Source organism: Mixophyes fleayi, chromosome 11 (assembly GCF_038048845.1).
Source record: "Mixophyes fleayi isolate aMixFle1 chromosome 11, aMixFle1.hap1, whole genome shotgun sequence".
Lineage (NCBI taxonomy): Eukaryota > Metazoa > Chordata > Amphibia > Anura > Limnodynastidae > Mixophyes > Mixophyes fleayi.
The window spans coordinates 71,204,267-71,220,492 of NC_134412.1; the positions used below are offsets into that span (position 1 = coordinate 71,204,267).

Genomic DNA, 16,226 nt, shown 5'->3' on the forward strand with positions numbered 1-16,226 from the left:
CTAAAAAATCACGAAGATACTTTGGATAAAGAAAGTGATTTTACTGTGAGAGGAATTTAGACACCTGACACTATATAACTGATGATGATATATATGATTATCAGGTACCAACTAATATCTAAGTTCTTACCAAGTGTATATTAATATCAATAAATGTTTTCCCTGGTACCCTATATAAATGTCTACCAAGCACTCCTTTGTTTCTGTAAACGTTCAAGTGTATAAATGTTTCTTAAAACCTAGATTATGATTAGCTGCTTTTCACCTTTCTATCCATCAGTCATCTGATTTATTAGCCTCCATGATTATTTGCTGGATGGGTAATAAAGATTCATGTTTTATACACCTCTTCCCACATGACCTATGACCCGACCTTGCAATGGTACAAAGAGCTGTGCCCCCCAGTCTGTACTTTCCAGGCCATAGAATCAGTAACGTGATTGGCTCTGCGCCCACTAAAGTGGGGGGTAGGGCCAATCCAAGAGGACAGGAAAGACCGAAGGTCAGTAGTTTGATGACATTTAAAGAATTAAATGAAATGTACACTATAATATATATTGTATCTGTACTGAACCGTCTATAGCAAATGATTACCAAGTACCCCTTAAAGAAGGTTATTTTACCGAAGTACCCCGTTACTTTCAACTGCCCTCTAAGGCATACACCCAAGGCTTCTTGAGATACCTCTGTGGATATATATATATATATGAGCTTGAATGCCATTTAATACTTCAGTGATCTCCCTCCTGTTTTACATAAAATCCTATATAAAATACACGTAAATGTGCTGTCAGTGTTATCTTCACTTTTGTGTTCAACATTTTCTCAAAAGTCTTAATTAAAAAGCAGTTCATAGGCTAGTGACCCAGAGGCAGAGCACAGAGTAAACCAGACTCAATATAAAAGGGGGGGATGTCCCTATCTTTGCATTTGTGGAAATTTTGCGAGGGCAAAAAAATGTTTAAAACGTACTTTGTGATTCTCCTTTTAGCTGCTTTCACAAGATTCACTAAAACCATGACACCCCCCCCCCCTTATTTTATGCTATGAAGTACTGCATTTACAAGGATACTAAATATATGCACTTTGCTGCATGTTTAGTCATAATAATCATTTATAATAATAATAAATAATATTAATTTATATATAAAAAAGTTTGTTACTGTTCTCTTCTTATTGTCTACTTATCCTGTTGAAGAGTTAATATGTGATCCAACCTATGTCAGAGCACGTAACTCCCAGTTCTACCAGCAGTGGGCGATGATCTGGGATCTACTAAACCCAGATCACCTCTCATGCAGGTGACACCAGCTGTCACGTCACCCAATCACTCCTAGGCGGCTTTCCTCATATGTCTAAGCCGTGGTTGGGTGTCAAGAACAAGTGGTGGCTCTTCAAATGTGAGCTGCTGGATTGCCAGTGAAGTATTTATTGTGTATAGACGGGATGTGGTGGAGGTTGTGGTAATGGCAGGAGGGTGGCAGCTTATGGGCTTGCTGCTGCTCCCTGGGCAATCACACAAGCCAATCTGCCTACTTCAAACTTCTCTCACCACTCACCTGACCCAGCCCAACTTCCACCTGTTATCTCAGTTCATCTATCTGTGGTTACTTACACAGCTACTATACTTTCTCCAGCAAACTGTGACCACACAATTAGATCCATTAATTGTATCATGTTAAGCACCAATATTTTCTCCCTCATTAGTACTAACAATCACTGTTGGTTTTTAGTACTACATAAGTGCTATGTCTATGATATTGAAGTTGCTGCTGTATCTCTTACCTTAGTGCTTTGATGCGGATCCAGTGGTTGGTGTTGACGGGTACTGTAGAGCGCAGGACAACAGGTTTAGAGCCCAGGTCGTAGATCATCTGGACATAACCTCCCACTACAGCAAGAGCTATGAAATCGGAGCGTTCTGTGCCCTTCCCGCTCCAGAGAATGAGACCCTGAGTGGCTTCAGTCTTGATACTCAGCTCAAACTGGTTGGTCAGCAGGGCCTTCTCACTGTGAAGAGGAACCACAATCACTAATTCATTGAACAGGCAAGTGGATATGGACAATATTATCCCAATTTGCCCTGTACATAACACACTTTAAAGGGCATAAAACCTTTAAAGAACTCCAAGGAAAAATAATTCTCTCCCCCCAAGTAGGAAACTCCTGAAGGTCCCACTCCCCCTGGCACCGTAGTCCCCACGATCCTAAAGACTTACTTAGATATATCTCTCGATGCAAACATGTTTGACATTTCAAAAAGTATTAAGCAATGGTTTTATTTTTAGAACACCTAAACATTTTTGCAGTAAATGATTACCGGTTTCCAAATGAAACATTCTGTATATTCTCTCTGTATAAAATGATCTGACTACACCACTCATCTTCGCAATATATAAAAAAAAGGTAGACATATATAAAACACTGAGAGCGCACATTGACAACACAACAACACAGCGTCACAAAGCACCTCCACCTTACACATTTAGGACCATGTTATATGGACTGTGAGGTCATCCTTACTACAGAAAGAGCAGCAGCTGATGGGCAGTAGAAGGTCTGCAAGGGAACAAACCAGCTTTGGTGTGTCTGATCCCGGAGGACAGTGGGAAGTGAAAGGCAATGAGTCTCAGATAGGGCTTACTTTGTTCTATGCTTTAGCCTTGGGGGGACCCTGTCTTGTCACCACCCAAACCTGAGAATTAGCCGTTGTTCTTCTGCACTCTCACACATTTCACTGTCAATTCCCTACATCAAGACTGCGGCGGTCCTCATTCTTTATAGTGATGCCCAAAACTGTCACTTAATTGACGTCTTTACCCTGACAGACTTGTGTCTGCTGAGCACTGTAATAAAAGGACACCATGTTTAATATTCTCCTCATAGACAGGAAATCCAATATGGAAGGGGCAGGGTCGGTGTGAGTGTTACCATAGAAGGCCACTTCTGTATAGCTGGAGAAACATCAGAGTCTGTAGGCTCTGCTTATAAAGAGGGAGTTTCCCTTTCAGAAGATCTTGTCTAAGGGGGTTTCCAGCCCGTTCAAAGAGCAAAAGTTGTTAATGCCTTGATATCTGGGCATATGTTTCGTGGAATGACATTGCAGTAGAGCAGCTCGCCCCTTTTAGCACAGTAGTGGAATTAGATATGTGTTCATTTAGGGTCCAAGAGATGGCACTTTGTATCTTGAAGTCCCCTGCTACAAGTTCAATGTATTTTTATTTGCTGTACAATCTGAGTGTAAGATCTATAATACTACTCCTTCACAGTGTCCACTCCTGTCCAATGTGATTCAGAAAGAGTGTCTCAATAGTTAAGGTCATTGGCAATAAATGTTATTAGCAAAATTGCACTCAGAACTTAAATTTACCTTCAAGATCCTCACTCTCCCCTAACCACGGATCCTGTTCTTGGGCCCTTGACCTTGGAAGATACTGTACTAACTCTGACGTCTGCATTCAAATAATAACCCACAGATTGTCCAATCAGCTTCAATGGACACGCTGGCTGTATTGTGGCCAGATTCAATCTTCTCAGACCATGATGTCAGTGTACCCACAGGGCAGGTACCAGAGAGAGGGGGTGATGCCTTGAGGAATATCTGCTCAGGTCATAAGCATGGGAATTGCATGCTTTTACTAATTGGTGAAACTGACCTTCAGAGAAAATGACTTATGATCTCCTTTAGCGCAAAAGTTGCAAAATGATTTTGTTTAGGACAGGAGGGAGGTGTATGGTGTATTTCTTCTATCAGTGGTGCACTTATCCAAATGTCTAATTTTAGCGTGATAAGTGCGCTTTAAAAAGACTTGTACAACGCTAATGTATCTTGCTGTATCCCAGGAAGAATTACATAATAAGCTCAACTGGTCAAGGAAATGGAGTCAGTTAAGAAAACATAAATAAAATAAAAATATAAAAGCACAGAAAAAGAAGCCACAGACAATCAGGCAGCGGAATCTCACCTGGGGTCATCTGGATTGTCCACTGGGTCAGGACTTAAGAAGCAGAGAGAAAGGGGGAATCATGCAGTAAGCAGCAGCAGGAAAAATGCACAATTATCACCAACCCCCAACAGGACATGACTTACTGCCATAGGCACAACGCAATCTCATACCGCATTATTAACAACCACTGTTATCTATGTCAAAGCCAGACAGTAAGCAATGTTAATAAAGCTCTAAGATGCTATTCATTGTGTATTATTATTACTACAATGCATCAAACACAGTCACATTAAATGAAAAGCTAATTTTTCCTAATATATCACATACTCTGATAATCCTGAAAATGTTCTTTCCCAGTTCTATGGAGGAGGCTCTGATTCATCACCCATGTTTATGAGACCGCATTGAGGGCTTATAGGGTCATTTTTAAAAACATTATTTTGTTACTTTGCAGATAGGGTACAAAAGATTCATTGGGCTGCAGAGGATATGTGTCAAAGTGACTCAATAGAGCAGCAGAGAATGGATCCTGTCTGATTGGAGCCGGAGGTGGTATAAAACTTGCTAATCTTGTGTGTTACATCTGACTGGGCTCTCAGGGATGGAGGTTAATGGCTGGAATTCATCAGCTCATCATCTCCTACATGATCACTGCTGTAATAGTGTCCTCTGTGTAATAGTGTCCTCTGTACAAGGCAGTGGCATCTTTACTGCTTCCAAGAAAAATCAACCTCATGTATTGAGTTTTATTATGACTCATTCCTAACCCAAGAAGTAGAATAAAAAATGCAATGTTCCAATTTGTTGGTAAACTATTTATTCAGTTAATGTTTCAAAAGCAATCTATGACCCCGCTGAAGAGTGTTCTGTATATTGTTATAGGGTAATTAGCTTGTTCTCTAGTGTTAAGCACAGAATACTATCTTGCTCCTATACTGGGAATATATTCCTAGGACTGACCAGAGTTTGAATAATAAATATGGCTGCCTAGGGAATAGTAGGCATTGGAGTGATTGTTTACGATAAGATGAGGGAAACTCAGGTCTGTGGAACTACTGAATGAATAACTACAGTAGATAGAAAATAAGGGTTACAGTTACAAAAGTCATGTGTCCTGGTGTGAGAACCGTTTTTTACCACCTTCTAAATGAAACCTCCTTAGAGACGGAACACACAGACCCTGCGAATGTGGAAACTACAGTATGTACTGTGGACTGACCATGTTATCTAAGTGCAGAAGGTCATGTGCAGGTAGACCGTTATCTGGCAATGGTTAGGTAACCAGCAAAGACATTTCTGATTATCCTGTGTCTTAAAGTCATATCCAGGAAAAAACGTTCTTTACAGCATTTAGCGATGAGTGGGACAAATAACTGGTCAGAACTAGTGAACGTGCAGAAAGCAACTCAATGGAGGTTATCAAATAGGAAAGTACAAATGTACTATGGTAACAAAACATCAGCAATTAGCTATGATCAGCCCAGTACAAAGTCAGACAATGAGAGCAAATGTCTGAATGGGGACTACAGGTTACTAAACATTTTCACTTTGGTAATAAGTCACCTGGAAATAACAGGGCAAATTAGGTTTCAAACAAACAAACATCTGCTTGATTTCTCCGCTTCCACGTTGACATCTCTACATTAGCTGGACCTGACCCTTGAACTTTGCCCTGGGCCCTATCTGTGAATACTGCAGCGGATTGTTAGCAGTTTACCTGGAACCTAGGTGCTTAGGTCTTTGGCGGTTCCCACTTAGCAATCGGCACGGATTAAAGCGTTATTAATCAGTGCTCCAATGCCTGCCCCATCACTGGGCTTCCATAAAAGTAACATTCCCCTTGTAATGCATTAAGAACACTTCAAATTCACAGGCAATCATGTCTGAAAAGAGGTGGTACACAGACTACAGACACACAATGGAAATGTACATTTATACGTTGCTGATTGGCCGTCAGCAATAACAGGGGTAGGTGTCCTTTGGTTCTCAAGCTGATAACCTAGAGTCAGTCATGAAGATCATGAGAGCGGTCTTAAAAGATCTGAAGAATTAAAATTTGCGCTGAATGATGTGGCATATAGGGAATGAATTGGATGACTGGAATGATACATTTATATGTAATAGGTTTCTATGATAACATAATGGTACTAAGGGAGAGGGAATAAGAGATGTTGTCACATCTATAATGTATGTACAATGTTTGAGGACATTCAATGCAATGGGTGACAGCTGCTGAGACATACAGAATGTATATGGACAGGTATGGTCATTTTACTTACTCAGGTATCTCATTAGTCAGTTGGCTTGAAAACAAGGAAACAATACGGACACATAAGACAGAAAGACAGACATAGCTGACAGACGGAGACTGCTTTTACATTAAAGGGAATCTACCATCAAAGCCATTTAGTTGTAGATCTGTAAACGTGTGCTTGTGCCATGCAGCCCTATTACAATATTTGTCTAAGTTATTACAACACCACATAAGAGATCTGTCACCAACTCCCATAGCATCCACTACAATCTGCCGTTGAGACAGGACACAGCTAACCACATGCCATCCTGGGCTTCTTTATAACGGCACATAGTTTGTCTAATCCCAGCACTGGTAGCTGCTGATATATGAAAGAGACAGAAAGCAGAGGACATTGTACAGCACTTCCTGGCGTTAGAGCCAAGGATCAGTATTCAGTTCTTGTATAAATCCGTAGGTGGATAGAATTTCAGCGACAGAAATAAATGATTGGCTGAAAAAAGCAGCTTTACTGCTGTGAGTCCATAAAGCCAGGATGTTTTAAAAAAATCCAGCTTATCTCTCTAAATATAAAATAAAGTAAAATAGCAATAAAATGGCCCTACGCTAATATTACCTAGGCGTACACATTTGTAAAGATATATTCCCTTTAATGATTCAGTTCAATAACACAGACCGGGGCACACTGTACAGCCTGTGCTGCTGTGCATGAACTGTGGACAGTAAATGATCACAAGTCCCTGATAAACACTTATGGAATAAACATGCGACACACAGACCACTCTTCCACCCCCTGCTGCAATATAAGAGCGGCATATAGTAAAACAGTGCTAGGTGTCTTTCCCAGAAACCTTGTCTGGATCCTAGGACAATAAGGATTTTTGGATGAACACAAGTTTCCTGGAGCGCAAGTCAGGTCTGTCCTTGGAGAATGTAGGACACGTGGGAGCAGTACACATAGGGCCTGTACAGTGATGTAACTATGGTGATGAGAGCTCATTTACTAATTACATTTAAAAAAATCACCAGTTCTTAAATAAATCAAGCCATGTCTAGTTATAGTAAATAATACCTTGCATTCACTATACAGTCATGGCCAAAAGTTTTGAGAATGTCACAAGTATTGGTTTTCACAAAGTTTGCATCTTCAGTGTTTTTAGACCTTTTTGTCAGATGTTGCTATGGTATACTGAAGTAATATTACAAACTTTCATAAGTGTCAAAGGCTTTTATTGCCAATTACATTAAGTTTATGCAAAGAGTCAATATTTGCAGTGTTGACGCTTCTTTTTGAAGACCTTTGCAATTCGCCCCCTGGCATGCTGTCAGTCAACTTCTGGGCCACATACTGACTGATGGCCGCCTATTCTTGCTTAATTAATGCTTGGAGTTTGTCAGAATTTATGGATTTTTGTTTGTCCACCCACCTCACGAGGATTGACCACAAGTTCTCAATAGGATTAAGGTCTGGGGAGTTTCCTGGCCATAGACCCAAAGTTTCGATATTTTGATCCCCGAACCACTTCGTTATCACTTGTGCCTTATGGCAAGGTGCTCCATCATGCTGGAAAAGGCATTATTCGTTGCCAAACTGTTCTTGGACGGTTGGGAGAAGTTGCTCTTGGAGGATGTTTTGGTAGTATTCTGTATTCTTAGGCAAAATTGTGAGTGAGCTAACTCACTTGACTTGCAGATAACCATGGTTAACAGAGGAAGAACAATGATTTCAAGCACCGCCCTCCTTTTAAAGCATCCACACATGAATGGTCTCAGGATGGTTTACTGTTGGCATGACACAGGACTAATGGTAGTGCTCACCTTTCTTTCTCCAGACAAGTATTTTTCCAGATTCCCCAAACAATCTGACTTTACCCCAGTCCTCGGCAGTCCAATCCCTGTACCTTTTGAAGAATATCAGTCTGTCCCTGATGTTTTTCCTGGAGAGAAGTGGCTTATTTGCTGGCCTTCTTGATACCAGGCCATCCTCCTAAAGTCTTTGCCTCACTGTGCGTGCAGATGCACTCGCATCTGCCTGCTGTCATTCCTGAGCAAGCTCTGCACTGGTGGTGCCCCAATCCAGTAGCTGAATCAACTTTAGGAGACGGTCCTGGCGCTTGCTGGACGTTCCTGGGTGCCCTGAAGCCTTCTTCACAACTATTAAACCTCTCTCCTTGAAGTTCTTTATGATCCGATAAATGGTTGATTTAGGTGCAATCTTACTGTCAGCAATATCCTTGCCTGTGAAGCCCTTTTTGTGCAAAGCAATGATGACTGCCCGTGTTTCCTTGCAGATAACCATGGTTAGCAGAGGAAGAATAATGATTTCAAGCACCGCCCTTCTTTTAAAGATTCCAGTCTGTTATTCTAACTCAATCAGCATGACAGAGTGATCTCCAGCCTTGTCCTCTTCAACACTCTCACCTGTGTTAACTAGAGAATCACTGACCTGATGTCAGCTGGTCCTTTTGTGGGAGGGCTGAAATTCACTGGAAAGGTTGTTTTTGGGATAAAGTTTACGGTCATGGCAAAGAGGGACTTTAAAATTAATTGCAATTCATCTGATCACTCTTCATGTCATTCTGGAGTATATGCAAATTGTCGTCATAAAGACTGAGGCAGCAGACTTTGTGAAAAATAATATTTGTGTCATTCATGACTGTACATCCAGATGAAGCCATCACTGTCGATGTTTCCATGAGACAATTCTCCTTGTTGACATATAAGAAAGTTGTGTAGGTTCTTCCATTGTCATTCATGATACCTCACATTCACACATTATACTGCCCAGGCATGTCTGAGATATACATCTAATGTGCTGGTTGGTCCCCGCCCATCTCCAGCTGTTGTTCAACTACAAGTCCCTGCATAGCCAGCGTCTGGCAAAGCATCATGGGACTTTTACTTCAACAACAGCTGGAGATCAACTTCTGAACTTTTCATGAATATAAGTCCTTATATACACTGCTTGTTAAAATACACAAGTACAGAAGTCTGTGTAACTGCATGAATAATGCTAACGCGTTTGTTTATAATGCTCAGGAGGTCATTACAGATCGCTTAGGCTTCCCCCATGTGTTCACTTGCGGTAATTCCAGGTGAACTGAACAGGTGTTTGGAAAACCCTGCACTCCTGAACCTGAGTAACAATGTGAGTGGGTATGTGGTTATTAAACACAATGGTTTCTGTTGTCATGTGTTGCGTACTAGTGTTAGAAACGCTACTACAACACACAGAATTTATGCCAGTGGGTACAAGGCCATAGTGTCACCTCACCACAACCTGAAGGTGAAACATTTTACTTTTCGTGCACTACAAACACACAGCCGACCCTTTTGTGGCCACAGGAGATTACAATCAGGTGCAGTAAACCACTTTAACTTACCTTTTGGTCACTGCATTGTGGTATTCCAAGTAAGTCTTTCCATCGAAGGACACAGCCTCAGAGTCTCCAGCTGACTTTTCAATGGTAACTATGGAATAAATCAGTATATTTTTATTTAAAGTTTTCTGTAATGCTTTATTTCATTTCTAACCCTCCTTTGAAGATGGCAGTGGATTAGATTTGCGTAAAGACAGAAAAACAAAAGGACCAAATGAACAAAGTATGAGATGAAAGCTACTCCGCAGTCACAGACTGACCTCACAAGCACTGCTAGTTTTACATAGTGGATGTTTGGAAAAGATTTGCAGCTAATGTAGAACACTTAGTATAAAGAAAGATTACCCTGTTGCTGAATAATTAATATCAATGAGATTAAACAGAAAAAATAATGAGCAGGAACCTAATGGGTCTTGTCTGTATTCTATTTTCCTTTTAAAGTGGACCTACCATCTACACACGTTAAGCAAGATATCTGAACATATAACACAAAACATGTTGACACAGTGTCACAGTAAAGTCTGCCCACACCAACAGCTAGTTGGAAGACATTTATGACACAAAGGAGATAGGGTACTGTTTTATAGCTGATTTTTCTTACCAATGTGTATTATTAATGTACATTGCAGTTAGTGTTTTTACACAGGTTGTACTATTAATGTTAGATGTTTTTAAACTGCATGCATAGTTACCAACCTTGTAAAATCCTTTCCAGGATGACCAGCAGGTGATTCTCAGCATGTCATATACATAATGATCTAGGTCAGTGTTGGCTAACCTGTGACATGCCAGGTGTTGTGAAACTACAAGTCCCAGCATATACTTCCAGCAATAAGCTGCTATATATATTGGCAAAGCATGCTGGGACTTGTAGTTTCACAAGACCTGGAGTGTCACAGGTTAGACAACACTGATCTAGGTAGACATTCGAGGGCTGTAATACCCATCACAGTACGCTTTTTTTTTAAACTTGGCTGTAATGACATTTACTTGTATTGTCAATGCTTCTCTTCATTGTTCAATTATAAAGTCCAGAGAATAAGAATAGATTGAGAGAACTGCATCTGCTATATACTACAGCAGGAATTGTACTGTGAAAATGGTCAATAGTGAAAGTCAACTATCTTTACAAAATGGGGCTGTCTCTGGATATTAGGGACAGGACATCTATATGCATGGTAGGGGGAGAGCTGCTTTCACCACGAGACATCTGATGTGATAAGGTGGGCAGACATGTAAAGGTAAGCCACTGAAGTAGGTTTTATATTACCTGATTATTATTGAACAGGGAATAATATTTAAAGCATTGCATTTTATTTAAAGGGCAATGAAAGAAATGTCTTTTTTTACTTAGAAAATTAATCCATAGTCCACATCTACCACAAAATGATGCTATCATAACTAGGAAAATGGCTATCTAATGGTTAGGACTCTCTTAGGATCCTAATTTGTATCTGGCCTGCAGTACCTCTATGCTACCAGAGGAGCTGCTGTTTTGCCATTGGACATTTCCACCTGCAGGAGTTAACCTCCTTCCCTGATCATCACCTGCACCTGTCCCACAGCCTTATATAGCCACCCCAAACATTGCTCTTTGCAGTTCATCAATTGATTACTGCTTCTGGTCCCTGTCAGTACTCCTGTGTAATTGTGCCTGTTGTATGCCTGATTATCTGACTTCTGCCCATCCCATCATTTTTCAGCTTTGCCTGCGACCCAAGACTCTAGCTTCATTTGACCTTGCTCCTGCTTACTCCCTGGTATCATTGCGGATCTCCGGCTTCTGACCCCTGGCTTGCCTGATTCTCCTGTGGATCATCTGATGCCTCTTGTCACCTGGCTATACCTGCATCTGCACTTCCCCATTTGTGCCTGACATCCAGTGCCTCATGCCTCCTGACTAATCGGGTATAAAGTCGCCTTGTGTCTGTACCTCACCTGTATATGCTAACCATAGTAACCAGCATCTGCACCTCCCCATTTGTGCCTGACATTCAGTGCCTCATGCCTCCTAACTATCTTGGTATTCAGTCTCCTTGTGCCTGGATCCCATCTGTTATACCTGGCAATCCTGGTATCCAGCCTCTCCAGCTATCAAGCTATACCTAGTTTATCCTGCTATCTGTATCTGCATTTAACCATTGACTGCACCTATTTAATACCTGTAAAATCCTTGTGATAATAAAGACATTAATACCAGTCTTACATTTACTAAATGCAGAGTCCCCATTTGTGAAGGCAATTTTTAACAATATTCTAAACATAGAAAAATCACAAATAGATTTATTATGCACTTTAAATGCTAATGTTGATCTATTATGCATAACAAAAGTAAAACCCCAAGAAGGGCACAACATAATAAACACATCTTCCTCTGCTATTCACACACTCCCAATAGAACAATAAGAACTCGATCTCCCGCCGGTGTTGTACTGCTGCGTGGCTTACGTAAACCCTTCACATTCTGAGATCAGCGCTGCACACGCTATTTATGAAAAAAGCAAACTGACAAAATGCTTCTATTATTCTACCACACTACAAAAACAAACCAATTTTGTCAAGTACAGTCTTTGAGCGGTGACACATTACGTGTAAGTAAAAGCTTCATACGAGATGGTTTGTAAAGCCTTGGATTAATTACAAAACATTGTAGTTATGTTTCAGTATAACCATGCCAATCAGGCTGAAATTCAACCATTCCTCTGCTCCTTCCTTAAAATGACATACGCCCTTATCCCCTGCTGACATTCCTTTCTGATATCCTAGTCAGGCCTACTCACAGCTGTTATCTAATGTACGGCTGGGCACGGTATCATTATTATTAGCCTATATTTATAAACTGGGGAGTGCTGGCAGGGTCAGCTGCACAGCTGGTGAGCGTATGGGCAGAGGAAGCACTGTAATATGCCGGATATGCCAGCTCTATGGCTGTATGTCGTGGGGACAGAAGAGGTACAATGGTCAGCCCTATAGCTGGTGTAATTAGGTGAGTAAAGTAACGGCAGGTATGAGCTATCTGCAAGCTGCCTCCTGTGGGAGCGCGGGAGGTGAAAGTATTATGCCGGGTGGAAAGCTCCAATTTGATCTGTCTGACAGTTCTTTTTATTTATCGATTTTTCTCCATCTCCTGTGCAGTCAGCTGTGAAGTGTGAATCTCTAAGATCATTGCGTACAAATAGGATGACACTGTACAATGTAAAAATGGAATATAATAAAGATCCAATTGTCCCCCCCCAACTAATATGCCCAAGTACTCCTATAATACACAAGTCATGTGTATATATATATATATATATATATATATATATATATATATATATATATATATATATATATATATATAAAAACACCTGTATATAGTATCTGTATAAACAGCGAGTACTGATGTCATCACGTATTATCTGCGAGATCTAGAGTCATTGTTTAAGGATTAAAGATGACTACATGCTTTCTATGGAAAAGCACCTGTCTCAAACTATTATGGACACCTCCAATTTCTGTAACCTGTATAAAAGCCTCCTGTTTTTACATACTCACTGAGCTACTCAATGACATCTAACATCCTTATAATTTACACTAAGAAGTGCATTATAACACATATTTTTTTAATCGATTTAAGGAAATTAAAAATATAAGCTGTAATTTACTACTACATATGAGAGTACAAGTCACTGCTACCCTGAGTGTGGATAATTATATTTTTATCGAGTCTCCCTTTCTTCTACTCTGATGACAACAGCCTTTTTCCCCCTACAGATATTAATTACGTTTCTATGAGAAAGATGTATCATGCTTGTTGCACATTCTTGCAACATTCACATTCAGAGACCGTTGTCTACGCACAGCGGAGGAATCCGTTTTAAAGAGTGATCCAATCTTCCTGAGAATGCAGCTTATATCAATACCCTAGTTACTGAGTGATATCACTTTGTGCTTCACCGATGGCTAAGTGAAGCCAGTAGTTCCTGGTGAGTTCTCATGATTATTGGCCCCTACAGGTACTATTTTAAAAACGAGTTTTAAAATAAATAAGCTAAGTCAATGGGGCATATTCAATTGTCCGCGTTACTCGGAAAAGTAATGCGGCTTGCGGATTATTACCGTTATTACGGTAATAGTGCGCGTAATTACTGTTATTACGGTACCTTTAACGCTGGCTTTCAGCTAGAAGCTCAGGGAGCTCTGAGCTGAAATCCGGCTTAGAATTACCGTAATAACAGTAATAGTTTTAACACCGTGTTACTTTTGCAGTAACACAGACAATTGAATATGCCCCAATGTGTTATTAAACATGAAGGGTAACAAATATATATTACTGATGTTTTACACAGGCACTTAATGCACTCACATTTATTAGCCAAGGAAATGCCATTTTCCTGCACAGGCAGTGAAAGAGCGGACTTCCTGTCACATGATATACTCTTATCAGCCCTTGTGTCACAGAAACCTCACAGTAAATATGCAGAGTTTCATTTGCTAAAGCTAGGGGTCTCAGGAAACAGCCCCGTGACAGTATCCTTAATAAATTTCACAGTCTGTACCATAACTCCTCTCTTCACTGATATGTGCCAAAGGTTACTTGTGGAATTGGTGGACTTACCTCTCTCACACTGGCCCCCTGTAAAGCCCCTCTGGCAGATACACTCAAAGCTCTCTTTTTTAGGGGTACAGAGTCCTCCGTTGTGGCAAGGGTTTGGTTTCTGGGTGCAGGGGTGATCACGGAATGGGAAGATTTCCACTGCATGGACAATGTTCTCCTCCCTCAGGACAGGCAGGCCTTTGATGGAAATCTACAAGAACCAACCAAGCAGTGAAACCAGGATTTATTTTCTGGATCCCATACTCTTTTACTCTTATTTAATAGTTGTCGGTCTTTCGTCTATACAACCAGACACATAGTGAGCTCACAACACTACTAACTCATCGCTAAACCATTGTGAAAATGAAATCTTCCTTCACAAATCACTCTCCCTCAAGACCTTTCTAGTAACGGGATAGAGGCAACGAGACAAGAAAAACAACCTGGTTTAAACAAACTAAGAGCGACTGTACAAGATTTGTATCTTCCGCTGGCCAATAAGGAAACACTGCAGCAAAGCGGATATAGAACATGGCTAGATATTTATGTGTCTGACAATTCAGCGTCTGCATGCATGCTTTATTGATGGGGAAGAAAGTAGATACAGATATAAATGGTATATGCTGTATCTTAATTATTAAATAATTTTATTTGTGGAAGAAATAAATATCATATGTAGCTATTCTGCTTATGTACACGTTTTTTTATTAGACTTAAGGGAAAAGGTACCAGAGTGAAGTGAATGACATGTGACCCTATATAGCCTCTATGACTAATAGCTTGAGCCATGTGTCAGTCCTAGAAGGTCATAGAATACAGTCTCATCAGTATGTCCAATAGACATCTTACCTTCTGGATAGACCCTTCAAAGCTGGTAGATATGGCTGCTGCTCGAGCCATTTTGCTGAAGTCTGGTGACCCACCCACATAGAGGCGCTCCTTCAGGTTCAGAGCAGTGTGTGGTGCCTGGTAGATAGAGGGCAAGAAAAATGTTACAGACGGTGCATGAAACTAAAGGACAATGGGGGATATTTCCACATTTGCTACCCACTAACCATCTATATCTCTGTAATAACACTAGACCTGGGATTCCTGAGACCCACACATCCTCCTTCACATCACTTCAACTACTCCCCTACTAGACTCTTTCTATTCAACACAATAACAGCATTCTAGAGGGCACTCTGTTCTTGCTATATTACAGGATGAAACAGAAACCAAGAGTTCAGTGTATTTATAATGCACACCTGCAACACTTAAGCAAACCCTCTGAAGCACTTACATACAATTTCACCCGAAGTACAGAATGGTAGTAATCATCTATAGATTTCTGTGTTTCTATAGCACCCTCTGCTGGTCTAGTGTAGATTGCAGCACTTGTAGAAACTGGACGTGTGCACTAAATGCAAATCTACCAATGTTTGACGTCCCTTTCCCATACAAGCCACCTATGTTCAGTTTGATCTAGAACAGAATAATTGCCTCATCTATAACTTTTATAGATTTATATTTCTCCTTCACAACCCATTGTGAAAAGCAACACTGAAATTCACTTGTTAATCTCTACAACACCACAACAGCCAAACAAGCTGATCCCAATAGATTAATAATACACACCATGAACCCTCCCAATGATTAAATGTCTATGTTAATTAGTAGTTGATGCTCACAAGAGTTACAGAGATGGATGGCTAGAAATTATTGGAAAAAAAAAAAAGGTTTATAGTCAGTGCGAGGAAAAAAAACTGAAAAATAAAAATACATTAAAGGAAAAGAGAGAAACAGACACCAAAGCGGATACGTAATCTAGTCTAAGAGTGATTAACGGAAGGGCTGGAATGGAGTGTTCACATGGGATATGGGATGAAATACATGTGCTTATCTTTACCTTACGGGATTTCTGAAATCCAGAGAGTGCAACAATAGCAGAGAGAAGAGAGAAGAGGAAAAGGGGGAGAAAAGAAGTCATCAGTGGATTGTAAAAGCTTTGGCATGCAGGGCGGCTGACGTCATCCATCCACAATTCAAAGTTTTCAGCAAGCTTTAGAAAAATACTCTGAGCACCA

At 40.5% G+C, this 16,226-nt stretch overlaps 1 protein-coding gene and 1 long non-coding RNA gene across 15 annotated transcripts in view; one reads left to right on the forward strand and one right to left on the reverse strand.

Moving 5' to 3' along the window:
• LOC142107898 (uncharacterized) overlaps window positions 1–11,810 on the forward strand; it is a 52,508-nt gene extending 40,698 nt beyond the window's left edge. The window contains exons 3-5 of one of the 2 annotated variants that reach the window (XR_012680038.1): window positions 9,241–9,349; window positions 10,738–10,822; window positions 11,285–11,810. This is a non-coding gene — a long non-coding RNA (uncharacterized LOC142107898). Of the gene's footprint in view, window positions 1–9,240; window positions 9,350–10,737 lie in introns of both variants that reach the window. The other variant, XR_012680037.1, reaches the window with a different exon arrangement.
• AGRN (agrin) overlaps window positions 1–16,226 on the reverse strand; it is a 434,643-nt gene that overhangs the window by 115,719 nt on the left and 302,698 nt on the right. For 5 of the 13 annotated variants that reach the window (XR_012680036.1, XM_075191538.1, XM_075191541.1 and 2 more), the window contains 7 exons: window positions 16,049–16,060; window positions 15,010–15,126; window positions 14,182–14,371; window positions 9,585–9,672; window positions 6,227–6,250; window positions 3,966–3,998; window positions 1,786–2,010 (listed from right to left, as the gene is read on the reverse strand). Coding sequence is in view for 12 of the 13 variants with exons in the window: in XM_075191538.1 (XP_075047639.1) it covers window positions 1,786–2,010; window positions 3,966–3,998; window positions 6,227–6,250; window positions 9,585–9,672; window positions 14,182–14,371; window positions 15,010–15,126; window positions 16,049–16,060 (689 nt within the window). In the remaining variant the exon portion in view is untranslated. The remainder of the gene's footprint in view (window positions 1–1,785; window positions 2,011–3,965; window positions 3,999–6,226; window positions 6,251–9,584; window positions 9,673–14,181; window positions 14,372–15,009; window positions 15,127–16,048; window positions 16,061–16,226) is intronic. The other 8 variants (XM_075191546.1, XM_075191544.1, XM_075191549.1 and 5 more) reach the window with 4 other exon arrangements.